General features: G+C 42.6%; 2 protein-coding genes across 2 annotated transcripts in view; one reads left to right on the forward strand and one right to left on the reverse strand.

Annotated features, from left to right (window-relative positions):
- Positions 1–3,683: 3,683 nt before the first annotated feature.
- On the forward strand, positions 3,684–6,972 carry LOC115606376. Its single transcript, XM_030482215.1, has 4 exons — positions 3,684–3,919; positions 4,569–4,622; positions 6,166–6,225; positions 6,433–6,972. The coding sequence occupies exons 1-4, from the start codon at positions 3,785–3,787 to the stop codon at positions 6,970–6,972; spliced, it is 789 nt and encodes a 262-aa protein (XP_030338075.1). The 5' UTR covers positions 3,684–3,784.
- Positions 6,973–9,804: 2,832 nt separating this feature from the next.
- The window catches only part of DYNC1H1 (dynein cytoplasmic 1 heavy chain 1), a 45,318-nt gene continuing 41,882 nt past the window's right edge, over positions 9,805–13,240 (reverse strand). Inside the window, exons 74-78 of the mRNA XM_030485049.1 lie at positions 12,814–12,967; positions 11,896–12,038; positions 11,105–11,273; positions 10,629–10,756; positions 9,805–10,191 (exon numbers count right to left, since the gene is read on the reverse strand). Coding sequence (XP_030340909.1) covers positions 10,063–10,191; positions 10,629–10,756; positions 11,105–11,273; positions 11,896–12,038; positions 12,814–12,967 — 723 coding nt within the window. The 3' untranslated portion in view covers positions 9,805–10,062. The remainder of the gene's footprint in view (positions 10,192–10,628; positions 10,757–11,104; positions 11,274–11,895; positions 12,039–12,813; positions 12,968–13,240) is intronic.

Raw genomic sequence — 13,240 nt, forward strand, 5'->3', positions numbered from 1 at the left:
GAAATAAATTACATAAAAAGATGTGTTGAGTGATCTCTGAAACACTAACAGTGACAGTCTCCCCTGCAAAGAGCCACTGGGGTTGCACTATCCTTGCTGTGTTATTGCTTTGCTTTTGCTGGCCCCTGTGGCAGACAGTTCTGTGTGCTGGAAGTCTGTGGGAAACCTCCCACCCCAATCTCTCTCAGCGATTCCTTTGGTGGGAAATGGACCTGGCAGCCCAGAACTTGCTTTGTTCATCTGGAGTAATTTTATTTTAGGTTTTAGATGTTTGTTGTGGTCTCCCAGAAGAGGGATCATTTCACCCAGTCTGCAGTGTGAAACGCACTCGTGACCATCGGAAAGGGGCGGTAGATGTTTTCCATTTAGAAGATCCACAACTTATTCTTACACCTGGAAACTCAGTCCTGCCAGTTACAAAGGACCATGGTGATGTTTATATGAGCGAGGAAAATGATTTTGAAACACCAGTGGAAATAACTGATAACGAGACAGCTGCTTTTCCATCAAAACTAGTGGAATCGTATGAGCTGTCTCAGAAATCTGGAACTACTGCAGAGACTGAATGGCCCTGGATGCTTGAATGCCCTTCGGCCATGGAGATTGAGCCTTCAAGATCAGTGGGATTTCTGGAGAACTCTGTTACAGCTGCTCTGCCACCAGAGTGGGAGAGTAACGTGTGAACTGAGAGCAATTGTTTCTGATGCGAGAATGGACTGGTGAGAAAACAACAATAAACCCCTTCATGTGGCCTGAAGTAGATATGGTGTCATGGTGTAAGTCCTGAACCCAGGACATATGGCAATAATAATAATAATGCCCACAACACTTGGTCCTGTCATGAATGTAGTGTGAGATTTCTGAAGTTACCCTGAAGTTGCTTTGTGCAGTAGTTGAAGTTGTGTACTAGAATTAAAGCTTCAAAATCATTGTTACTGATAGGGCTGTGTCCTGCTTTCTCCCTGAAATCCCGTGGCAGATCAATGCTGAACCTAGGCAAACACAAATGCCTTGTCCATTTGAGATGACAAAGTCCATCTCACTGGTCCCAGTTATTGCTGTCTCTCTTAGGATATTAAAGTAAGCACTGGCTGATGGGGTTGGGAAGGCAAGGCGCTGGGGAAGAGCCACCCCTCCTTCAGACTTCTGGGGTTTTTCCAGGGAAACAGGAGCACAGGTTCAGCTGGATATGGAAATAAGTTGTTTGGGGCTTTTTTTCATTGAGTAATGTAGTGGATGATACCTTGTTTTACGCCTGGGATATTCTCGTTGCCTCCTCTCCCAGGTTGTTACTGAGGCCTTTGAGAGTGAGGCTGTACCTTTGTAGTGTGCTGACTGTTGCTCATTTTCTTCAGGGGATGAGTCAGAGAGTCTGCCATGCTAATCCCTCTTGGAGTTAGTAACTTCAATGCATTTGCTGTGTTTTATTAGTTTGGAACAATAGACTTGATTTTAGTCATTTTCTGAAAGTGTTTTGGTCAAGAGCTTATGTATGTTGAGGCAGATCTGAAAATGGAATAAGGAATTAAGAAATGCACCTCTTGGTCCTGTGGTATTCTTTCTGTGGTCATAAAGTCATCTGGCATTTAAGACTGCCCTGAGAAGAGAGGCATTTTTTATTTTTCTGCTGTAAGCTGTGCAAATAAGTATGTATACAGCAAGTATGTGTACAGCATCATCATTCCCAAGTGCTCCCAGCTGACATATGAACTATTATTTCCAGCACCCTTTGTTGTCAGAGGTGGCTAGATCACTCATGCTACTCCCTAGCTTTTTAAAGAACCAAACTCCAGCTAAAGATGTCAAGCTCCATTCCTAGAGCCACACTGTGCAAAGCGAATCGGGACCAAGGTCAGTGGGGCATCTCTCCATCAAATACCAACAGTTCTCTTGAGCCCCAGTTGCTGGGGCCTTGTTGCCAACAGCTGTGGCCAGTAAAGCATCAGTAGGTAATTCTGGGCAGGCTTTTGTGGAAGTAATGACTCCCAGCCATGTGTTTGGATTAAGGACAATGATCATATGTGCTCACTCAACTCAGCTGGCACCACAGGCACTAACATAGCTCCTTAGCTCCCACCTCAGGGGTGGGGGTGTTGTATGAGGCTTTTGGTTGCTCTGTTTTGTTTTGAAAGTGGTTAGAGGTTCCAAAGAGAGGGAATAACCATCAGATGGTCCTGTCCTGGATAGAGAAGGTAAGGAGATGGAAAAGGAGATGTCAGGGAGGAAAAGTGGTGTGTGTGATGATAGGGCTTATCTCAGCTGGAGGCAGAAGTGGGGTGGAAGGAGTTTGTGAGCTGCTCTCACTGTCACCTCCCTGAGGGCTTGATGCTGGTGCCTTTTCAAAGCAATGACCCACTGCTGGCTCGAGTGATGTGCTTGTTTTGCTGAGGCTTTTACATCTGTTTTAAAATTAATCTAAACCAGTAGTGCCTTCTGCACTCTACAAGAAGATGCAAGAAAGCCAGATAGGAAGAAGATAACGGGAAGAAAAGGAATTTAAGAGTTCCTTGTTTCCGTATTAAAAGAGAAGTAAGGGAATGGAGATGTGGCCTTTAAAGGGTGAAATCAGATCTGCTTCTTTGTGAAAAGCAGACCTGATTCATAGTTCTCTGGTAAATCTGAAAATACACTATTCCAGGTATTTAAAAATAGCAAAACTGTTGTTCCTTTTCTCAGTGGGTGATGGCAAGTAAGGGTGGCAGTATCTGAGTCCTCCAAATCACAAATGATGGATTTTAAGTGCTTAAGAGGTGTTTAAAAGTGCTGTGTGTCCAACCGCAACTGTCCACCCAACAGATGGGAGATCCTCTGCTGCAGGAAACGGCAGGAGGAAGCCTCTGTGACTGTCCTGGCTGTTTCTGGTCAGGGAAGGTGTTTTCCCTTTGGCTGTTGGCCATCTTCTGTCAGCCTGAAGGCTGCGTGGATGAAACGGGGCTACAGAAAGTAAATCTGCAAGAGCAGAGGGGGAGCCTTGCATTTCTGGTCATCAGGCATTGCAGACCCAGCTGTAGATGCATGTGCCTGTTTGTGTATGCATGTGCTTTACACACATAGAGAAATGTAGTGACTAGAGGACTTGCGCTGCCGTGCCAGTTTGTGCATGTTGCTGCTGTAGATCTCTATGCAGTCAGCTCTGATGAACACATTGCGAAGAGCAGTCCGGAGCCTCTAGCAGTGGCACAAAAGGCTTTTTCTTTGGGACTTTACTCTCTTTTTCCTTGCTTCACTCCCATCTTTTTCAAACGAGGGAGGTATCCAGGCTGAGAGAGCTGAGCGGGGCATGTGTGAGAGGCTGGGGGGGAGGTGGGACCAAGCTATAAAGCTGTAGGAGGGTGCAGGTGCTGGGAGCAGGATGGCCTCCCCAGAGAAGAGGCAGCGGAAGCAGCGTGGGGCTGGGCAGCCCATGGAGGGTATGGGAGGAAGGGAGCAGCCTGTAACAGAGCTTGGGGGGGTGAGGGAGGAGGGTACGGGGACTGAATGCCAGGGTGGGGGGCTGGGACAGCTCTCAGTATGGCTTTGCATTGGTCCCCCTCTAGTCTGGTTCGAGGTCTCAAGTACAAATCTGTCCTTGGGGGTTCAGAAGACTTTTGGAAAAGAAACAATCCACTTTATGGAGTATGAGTTTCTTTAAAAAGAAAATACATTCTTCTTATGCCAGTGAAGAGCCAGTGAATCAAGTCATTATTCTGGTAGAAGACAGTGGTTTCTTATTTGTTTTTAAACAAAAGCTGCCTTTGAGAACTTAACAGAACTGACCAACCTTTCTAGCATAAAGGGAGTTACCATGTCTGGGCAATTTATCTATGAGATTTCCCCTAATGTGCTCTCCTACCTTCTGCCTGTTTCAGTAGATTCTCAGGAAATGAAGAATTCTGTTAAAAGCCTAGACTACATAGAAAGACTGGCACGTAAATACATGGTAACTTTCTTCTAATTGCCATTTCTCTATCTCTGTATTAAAATATAATTTAGAAAGTGTTAGTTGCTTTGTCTATAGCCTGCTGGTGCAGCCAGCTGTGCTGGAAAAGAGGGCATGAAGAGCAGGTGCGAACACATTGATTCAAGTGGTGTCACCTGCAAAGAAACAGAAAGGGAGGGAGGAAGGAAGCGCTTCCACTTCCACGCTGCCACCTGGGGAATTTGGGGGCTGTCTTTTTGTGAGGTTTCTGTAAGGCTGTAGTCTAAGTCATTTATCTGTAGTTACATTTCTGAGATTTAGGCCCACCAAAAGCAAAGAAACAACCAAAACCTCACCGCATGTCAAAAAGCATTTTGTAAAGTGACTTACAAACCTGGAGTAACCACTCCTAGAAATACAAGGCATGTTCTGGCTAGCTTCCCTTTGTATTTTTTGGGGGGGTTGGGGAGGAACTTCTGTTTTTCCCTTGTGTCGCACTCACACAACCCAACCAGCACCACAGATGTGGGATATCTGGAAGGACAAGCTGGCTTCAGATGGGAAAGCTTTGCAGAAACAGTGTCTGCAGTTTATACTAGAACTTCAGCTTCAACCCAAAGCTGTAGTAACTTCTGCTTAAGTAACATTTCTTTCCCTTCCTCCTCTGCAGCAGAAGTGCATAGTAGAGTCAAGCACGGAGTCTGAGTCTGAATCCAGTGCGGAGGTAAGAACTGACTCCCTGAAGCATTTCGATGGTGATGAGGTTCCCTGATAGGTATCCCAACTCTTCCTTCAGCCTCAGCAGGGACAGTCTGAGGGATGGTTGCTGGGGTTGTTGGTTTCGTGATGGTAAAATGGGAACACCTCCCACTCCCTCAAACCCCAACCACCCCAAACCCAATGCTGTCCTGCCCATCAGGTTCTTCCTTACAACTGTTACTAATTTTAGCAAAATTGGTTCTGGGGGGATGAGGCAGGAAAGTGCCGGTGGTTTTGGCAGACAACTGTAGCACGAGCACTTCTCTGCTAAGAAGTGATTAAAGCCAAACTCGGATGTTTCTGATGGTTGACTTTCAGCAGCAGGATTTCCACAGCTCTGGGTGGAGAACCTCTACGTTCTGCCTGATCATTTGGGGTGAGACTGAGAAAGCAGCTCTGTTGCTGTGGAAGTTCCTTATGAATACTGGTAACTTCCTGAACATTGTTGTGTTAAATCAGTGTGTTTAATGGTGATGAAAGAAGACCTGATTCTGGAGTGGAGAACTAAGCAGTACTTAATTTCTGGATACAAGTCTTCAGAATTGATGCTGTTAGTCCATGTGAATGGCTGTGCTCTGTGGCTTACAGAAGCTGTCTGCCAGGAATGAGTCCTTGCTTTACCTTCCAGAAAGAACAGGGGAAAGCTGGAGTTGTCCATGGTCATCTCCTGGGAGAAACAAAGCTGGAAGTCCAGCCTGGCTGGACTCTGATGGCTGGGCTGGGTGGGAGAGGGGCTTGCACAGGTGCCAGCCTGGACAAAGAGCTGCTTGCTCTCACCAAGAGGGCTGAGGCAGGTGCCAGGCCAGGGCTGGGGGATTTCTGGGCTCTTTGGAGAAGCAGAAGCTGCTTTTCTTCATCACTGGCTTTGTGGGGATGTCTCTGTGTCCTTGAACCAGCATGAGAATGCACTATTTCAGAATGATGCGGTCTCGAGCATAAATTCACGAAGAAGGTTCTTTGTCCAAGTCTGGCCAAGGCCATGTTTAAACACATGGGAAAAAAACCCTGAAATCTCAGTATTACAGCAGTGGCACTGAGACTGATTGAAAGGATTCAGTTTGCCTGTGCTAGTTACAGAAATCTCCAAATGACAGCAAATTCATAATCCAACTAATAAGGAAGAATTTCAGATCATGTCAATGGAAAAGACCAAAAAGGAACCCGAGTGGGAGGGAAGCTCTACAAACTCTATCTTTCTACTATTAGTAGAAAGTGCTGATTTGGTTTACTTTTCTAGTGGTAGAGTATACAATTACTCATTGTTCTTTTTATAGCAATGTTTTAAGTAAGTGCAGTAAGATATACCACAGCTCTCCTCAGCCCCTCTATTTAAGGCTAACTTTATCAGACCTTTAGAAGTTAGATTGAGATATACGCTTTTTCCTGTCTTTTATCGAGGGGACAACCTGCTTTCCTCTTCTCCAGGATTTTTACCTAGTCTGGTTTTACTTGGATTAATAATTCATAGGAAGGTGCTTTATAAAGCTATGCTAACTTCTCTTAAATAGGTTGTGCCGAGTGCACTTGCTGGAGGACTCAAGAAAGCAAGGAACTCCAGGGGACTACAGGTAGGTTTGGCTATAATGCAGCAGCCTTGTTCTCAGTGTAGCATCCAAAAAATAAAACAGAGGTGGGAACGTGTGGATAAACAGAAAAACTTCCATAGCAAGTCTGTGACTTATGTTGAAACAGGTTTTAAAGGCCACTGTATGTTGTGTCTTGTTATTCTTTATGGACTAATAAGCACCCACCATATTTAGAGACATTTATTTTAGTTTTTAGATCCTTATGATGGTGATTCAGAAGACGAATCCATTCATTCTGACTGTAGCTTGAATACTTTAAATAACCTAAAAGTTGCACGATGGGCAAAATGTGCCCCAAAGGCAGCTGCTTTGGAGGATGCTGATACTTCGGAAGAGGGAGAGTCCTTCCTTGAACCTCCAGACTGGCTCTGCCCAGAAACAAAAGTGAGTGAAATTAAGGCAGTAAATGACTCTAAAGCACCCCTGGAACTTCCCAGCCCAGAGAAGGATTTCCCAAGAAGCCTGTTGCAATCATCTGAGTTGCCTAGAGCCACAGAAGCATTTACCTCCATGAGGCTGACACCTGAAAATTCCTTACTGATGAATATTAACCCTTCGGCCTCTGCAGATCTCCTTGCAAGCTCAGGTGACAGTGCTCCACAGCCCATACTAGCAGCTGACTGTGATGGCACAGTGGCCAAACAGCCCCTGCTTAAAAGAAAACAAGGGGTTCCCATTCCAGAGGGTGCTAGTGAAAAACTAAAAAGAAAGAAATTCCGTGTATCTTAATCTGAGGAATGAATAAATGATTGGGCAAACTGTTCTGAATAATGAACCTAGTAGAGATTTCTTTTGCAGATGAACAAGCTTTAAACAAACCAGTGCAAGCCTGTTACAAAGGCAGCCTCACTGTGTTCTGTAAGCTTTGAAGTCTACCTGAAAAGATTGAATCAACTAAACAAGTGTCTGTGGCAATTTTATTGAAAACTAGCTAAGGCACACAGCCAAGGTTTGACTACAACTGAACTTATGCAACTAAAGCCAACCTAGCTTTTTTTTCAGGGAGAAGTTGACATGTGCTATTAACATGTCTGTTCCTACATGTTTTGAACAGTGTTTTAGGTATACAGTCTCGGTATACCTGCCGGTTCAGGATTTATAATGTGAAGCTGAGAACATCAGCTGAAAGCATTCTTTTGCTTTAGTGAAAACAATCATAACCTGCAGAATGGTGCACACAGATGGGAGGTCAGTTAGTGAGCAAGGACTGTTACCTTTGATCTCCCTTTCCTGTATGGTAATATCTTTTTTATCAATCACCTTTAGCATCTGGGTAGTCTGTTTCTGTGGAAGGGAAACTGCTATTTATAAAAATATAATGATACCAGCCTAGGAAGATGTTGGTACCAGCTACTTGGGAAAGCATTCATTCTGTATGACTCTTTTCAACTTGCAGTTTCTTTCCTAAGGTGGAAAGCCACTCAAAATACTACTGAACATCTAGCCTTGCACCCCTCCACCAGCAGCTGCGTATTTACTTTATTAAAACAACTTTGCTTTCATCCTTATCCCCTATGTGGAGATATGGAGATATTTTTTAATCAGCTTGGAAAAAAAGTGGTTAGAACAGTAAAATCCAGAGGCCTTTCCCTTAAGGCATAAGCTGCTGTGGCTGCCCTCTGACTTGCACCAATGGCAGAAAATGCTGCAGTGAACACTATGAAGTTAATTGCAAAAATACCTCCTTTCAGGTATAGATGTGTGTGTACTGCAACAAGGCCACAGCAATTTTGATGGAATTAAGACTTGTGGAAAGCTTCAAAAATACAACATTGTATTGGCCAAAGCATTGTGTCAGGGAGGTCACACCATGTCTGCTGAATGGTCTCCAACCACCTGATCTGAGGCTAACTAAAACTGAATTACTGACCTTCAAACTTCAGCAAGAACCCTAACCTCACCTAATGAGGCTTTCACTTAAACCAGTTAACATAGCATAATGAAATACATAATTCACTAGGAAAAAATAATACAGGAGGGAAATAAGCGGAAGCCCCAGAGGACAGTACATTCTCAGACATTCAAAGTCTGCTTATTCGGTACAAGAATCTAGCTGTGGATTAGCCACTGAACTGAGGCGGCACCTTTTCTTAATTCAGGTCTCATGCAGAAGTTAGTTAACATACAGATAGCTGAATAGTTTGGGAAGCTCTAGCAACTTCAAGCATATTTAAGACTCTCTTGCTCTCATCATCAATACTTGCTAATAGGTGGAAGTGGTTTAACTGAAGATTTTTTTTTCCTAGTAGCTGTAAGCTGGTCCCACAGCCCAGGTGCTGAGCTATGCACAAAAAGCAGTTGCCAAAAGGTGTACATTCAGCTGAGCAGCAAAGAGCTAGATCTTGTATGTATTTAAGCTAATAATTTCCCTTGCAACTAGTATCCAGAGCACACTGCTAACAGGAAATTTGTTTCCTTACTGTATGATGTCTGAATGTATGAAGTTCTGGTGATGGAAAGCAACTCCAAGAAGCTGAAACAGAACAAGAGCATTATGTTATGGTTAAGACTCATTTTGGACAATGGATGTTGGATGTATTTCCCATCTCTGTTCCTCACAACTGGGATATGAGAACTACAAGCTGCAAAGATTACATAATGCACTGGTCTGGGATTCATTCTTTACAAGGTAATAAAACCAGCCAGGACAGTTCAGTCTACAGAGATTAACTATATAAAGAGAGCAAGAATTCTCTATTTTAGTAACTAGTAAGCATCAGCTGAAACAAGTATGTGAGGTATGTGAAACCTCCCAGCACAAGTGTGTGCCGCAGAGCCACTTATCACAGAAAAAGTAGAGCTGATGGGGGTTCAGGAAGCCACTGCTTTCATAGGAGAAATCACTGGAAGGAAGGAGCTCCTGAGATTTCTGTTTTGAGGTTGGAAAGCTACACACCTATATTCTTTGAACACTTGATACTGGCCACTGTTAAAGTGGCTAACAAAGGTAAACTCTGTTGTTCTGACAGGCTGGGCAGAAGTGCTTACCCAATGAATTTAGGATCAGAGAAAGCAAGCAAATATCCAAACCATTATGCAATAACACAAGCAATTAGCAGAACTCTCTGCTCCCCTAATTTGGTAACAGTTGGTCATATATGTGCCTGAAATGGCATTGTAACTCCATTGTTTAAGCATTTAATACTACCCTCCTGGGTTTAATGAGACATGAAACTGGAAGGTTGTTTCACCAGAAAAGCAGCTTAAGCAAGAGGAAGCCCTGTGTTCAATAGGACAAGAGAGTGTGGTTTGGGATACTCTAGCTTCTGAGTGCACGTCAGCAGGTGCATTAAGTGCAGGTTACTTGAAGCAAGAGACAGTTCTTTGCAAATAATTCATGCAATGGCACAAGATGTCATAGCACATAATGTCAGGCTTTGTGTCTTACTGCATTGAAGACTTACAATCCAAGGTTCTTGTTACTGGAGGTCAGCTGAACCAGCTGTGTGAAGGTTAACAATGTGCTTGAATACTAACCTCTCACTTGTTATGCTCTGAAAAGATCATAGGTGTAGTTTTTCCAGACCAATGAAATTACTGTAAGAATTTTATTTCCAGAAATAGAGTCAAAAGTCTTGCTACAGATTTTATTTAATATATGATGACCCATCAAATACCACATCTACCCATACCCATCTAAAAATCTCAGCCAATTTTCCTTAGAAGAAATGTAGCCTATCGGCTCTCCAGTGCACTGCCCCCTTTCTTTCTAGTCAACACAAATCCATCTGACAACATAACCAGGTTGCAAAAGTACAGGTGAATACTACATAGAAGACTGACAATTACTACAGCATTAAGTAGTCAAGACACATCTTTTCACTCAGTGCAGAGAACTGCAACACCACGTTCATAGAAGCTACGGGGGTCTTCCTTGGTAGCTATTTCGAAGTCAACCGTGAAAATCAGATCAGCACGAGTGAAGTTCAGATAAACTGGTAAAGTAACCTGGGAAAAAACACAAGAGTTATGTAACGCAGCTGAAAAGTGTTAAGAAGTTTCTGTACTACAACATGGTATTTGTGAGATGGGATTTTAGGCTTAAATAACTCAATACTCAAAATATGAGAAAAAAGCCCAGGCCTAATAAATCCACCTAAAGCACAGCCACCTTTAGAGGTGTGAACTCAACTTTTGGCCTGAACAGCATTAGTATTTTTGGATGCCTCTCCTCCTCCTTATCTAACTACAAAGGAAAGACCTAGTCAAGACTAGGTCTGTTTGCTGCTAGCCTGGAATTTAGGTACCGACTCTGAGAATGTTAAAAAAGAAAATATAAAAGAATGTGTTGCCCAATACAAGTATTCATAAAGCTTCAGGAAAAAATATTGCTAGGTATATGAATTATGAGAGTTCTTTTTAAAATTATTTTTATCAATACTTACAACATTTGCTTTTTTATCAGCATTTGTCTGCTTTATCCAGCGAAGCTGTGTAATGGGCAGTACAGTTGAAATAGCATTTGAAAGGGAGAGCTTGTTGTTACTGCATGTAGCTCCCTGAAGCTTCAGGCCTGTAAATTGAAACACACTTTAGAGTTCTAAGAGCTTTCATACATTCAAAACATTCAAACGTTCGTACATTCAAACAAAGACTGTCTCCCTACGTATCATTTAAGGACTAAGTCCACTAAATGAGAGGTATTTCATACTGCAAAATAAAAGAGGTTGTAGCAGACGTACTATCCAATACCACTTAAAAACATACTGGCCTGAGTCTTGAGGTTTATTAGCATTATAAGTACTTCCCTACTAACAATTTCAGAAAGCTTTTGCAATATGATCTTTTTCATCTGATATATAGCCCATTTAATACCAGAAGCTTCTGAAAATATTTTATATGAAGGACAGGTTGAGTTTACCTGTGACTCCAAAACTGCATGCGTCCAGCACTGCATTCTGTGTAGTTGTAACATTGACCTCAAGACAGAGTTCTTCAAGGGACCAACTGTTTGCTTGTGCAACATATTGTCTTGTAGCAGTAATATATGCCTCTGGTACAAACAGACCACCAAGGCATACGTGGATGTTCTATTTGGGGCGAGAGGAGGAATATAAAAAAAAGGCTATCAGCTGCAGTATTAATTAATGATTATCATGAACATTACTTTAATCTATTTACATTACAATTATCCTGCTGCTACTGGAACACTGTGTTAAGTGCTAAACTGCTTTTTGCTCTTAAGGCTATATGTCTTCTGTCATTCTAAAATACTGTTTCCCTCTGTATGAACAGCCTGCTAAGCCTCACCGTTTTGAGGCAAGCTGATACTTAACAGTATTCTAGATGAGGGGAGAGTCAGGCTGGACAAGAGGAAGAAATCTGTTACAATGAGGGTGGTGAAACACTGCACAGGTTGCCCAGAGAGGTGGTAGCTGCACCATTCCTGGAGACATTGAAGGCCAGGCTGAATATGGTTCTGCACAACCTCATCTAGTTGAAGATGTCCCTGCTTATTGCAGGGGGGTTGGACTAGATGACCTTTGAAGGTCCCTTCCAACCCAAACTATTCTATAATTCTATCATTTACATTTCAGAGAACACTGAAGTTGTTTTGCCTGAGGAACTATTTAGAAGCCTTGATGTGACGACTCCATGAGGTAGCTATCCAGCTCCACCAATGACCTTCTAGAAGAACTCAGCACTACATACCTTTAGTTCTTTCGCTCCACCAGAAGCAGCTGCCTGGGAAATATTCTGCAGCTGTTTAATGCGCTCACTGAAGTCAGACACCCACTGAATAACTGTCATACCAGCTGGCACTGTGTAATGAGACCAGCTACGAGGCAAGATACCTATGAAAAATGTGATTTGAATTAAGTTTTGTTGATATACAAGTTGGAATTACGCACTGACACTTCAGTTTTTCTTCCAACAGCCATGTAAGACTTGGACCAGGATATGACCTCTATCTTAAAAGGCTCCTCAGTAAGTGAAAATACTTTGAAAGATTACAAAGCAAATGGCCTCCAGGTCTATTTATTCAAAAAACCATCCAGTTACAGAAACCAACAGCAACTTCAGTTACGCACAGCTATATACTGCAGTAACTGATCTTCAAGTTTTCGTGAACATTTGAGTTCTTTAGGAAAAACTGAAGAGGTCAAGAAGGTGTTTTAGGAAATGCTTTTGTTCAAAGCAGACAGAAGATGATCATGTATTACTAGAAGCAAGATGTCTGAAAATTCCACACTTACGTACAATCCTGAAACAGAAGTTTAGAGAATTTGAATATTTTTCTAGGAGCAATATTACTCACTTTGCGGTATAAATAATTTTGTTCCTCACACTTCAGAGACTGAAAATTCAGTAAGATTTCAACTTAGAAATTAAGCTGCTGATATAAACTGTACAAAAAAGCCAGGTATTAGCTACTTCAACTTGAAATCCCAAACCAAACCAACTGGAATTTTATTGCTTGACTCAAAAGTATTGCTTGTGTCAAATGGTAAAGTCAATCCCAATTTTCCTGCAATTTTTTTTTTTAAGCTGCTGAGCATAATAGCCTCTAACTTAGAGAGTGCAAAAGCCAAAGAGAGCACTGGGAGGTGCTAACTGGAATTACCATACCTTTCACCAGTTCGTTTATAAGCGTACGCAAATAGTTGGTTTGCTTCTTCTTTCCTTCACACACTTGAACCACATCTGCAAGGTCCTGACGAACATCCTGAAGCAGCTTAGCTCCCATTTTCACCTCTCTCTCAAAGAATCGGAACAAAGGATCCTGATTGTGAAAACATTGAAAGTAAGTTGCAGATCAAAGTTTTTACTGGAAAACTGCTACAAAAAGCAACCCCAAAATCCTGAATGGGCTGAGCAGTGACACGGTGACTACAAGCATTAAACATGAAGATGCAGTCTTTGGTGCAGAAATTCACTGCAGAGATTATTTTACATCCAACAATCTCCTCTCCCTTGGAGAAGCAAAGAAATAGAAGTCCTGGCTGAACAATCAATGCAGACTGCCTGCTACAGCTCCTTCCCATCAACTCTGTAT

The sequence above is a fragment of the Strigops habroptila genome, chromosome 4, assembly GCF_004027225.2.
Source record: "Strigops habroptila isolate Jane chromosome 4, bStrHab1.2.pri, whole genome shotgun sequence".
NCBI classification, from domain to species: domain Eukaryota; kingdom Metazoa; phylum Chordata; class Aves; order Psittaciformes; family Psittacidae; genus Strigops; species Strigops habroptila.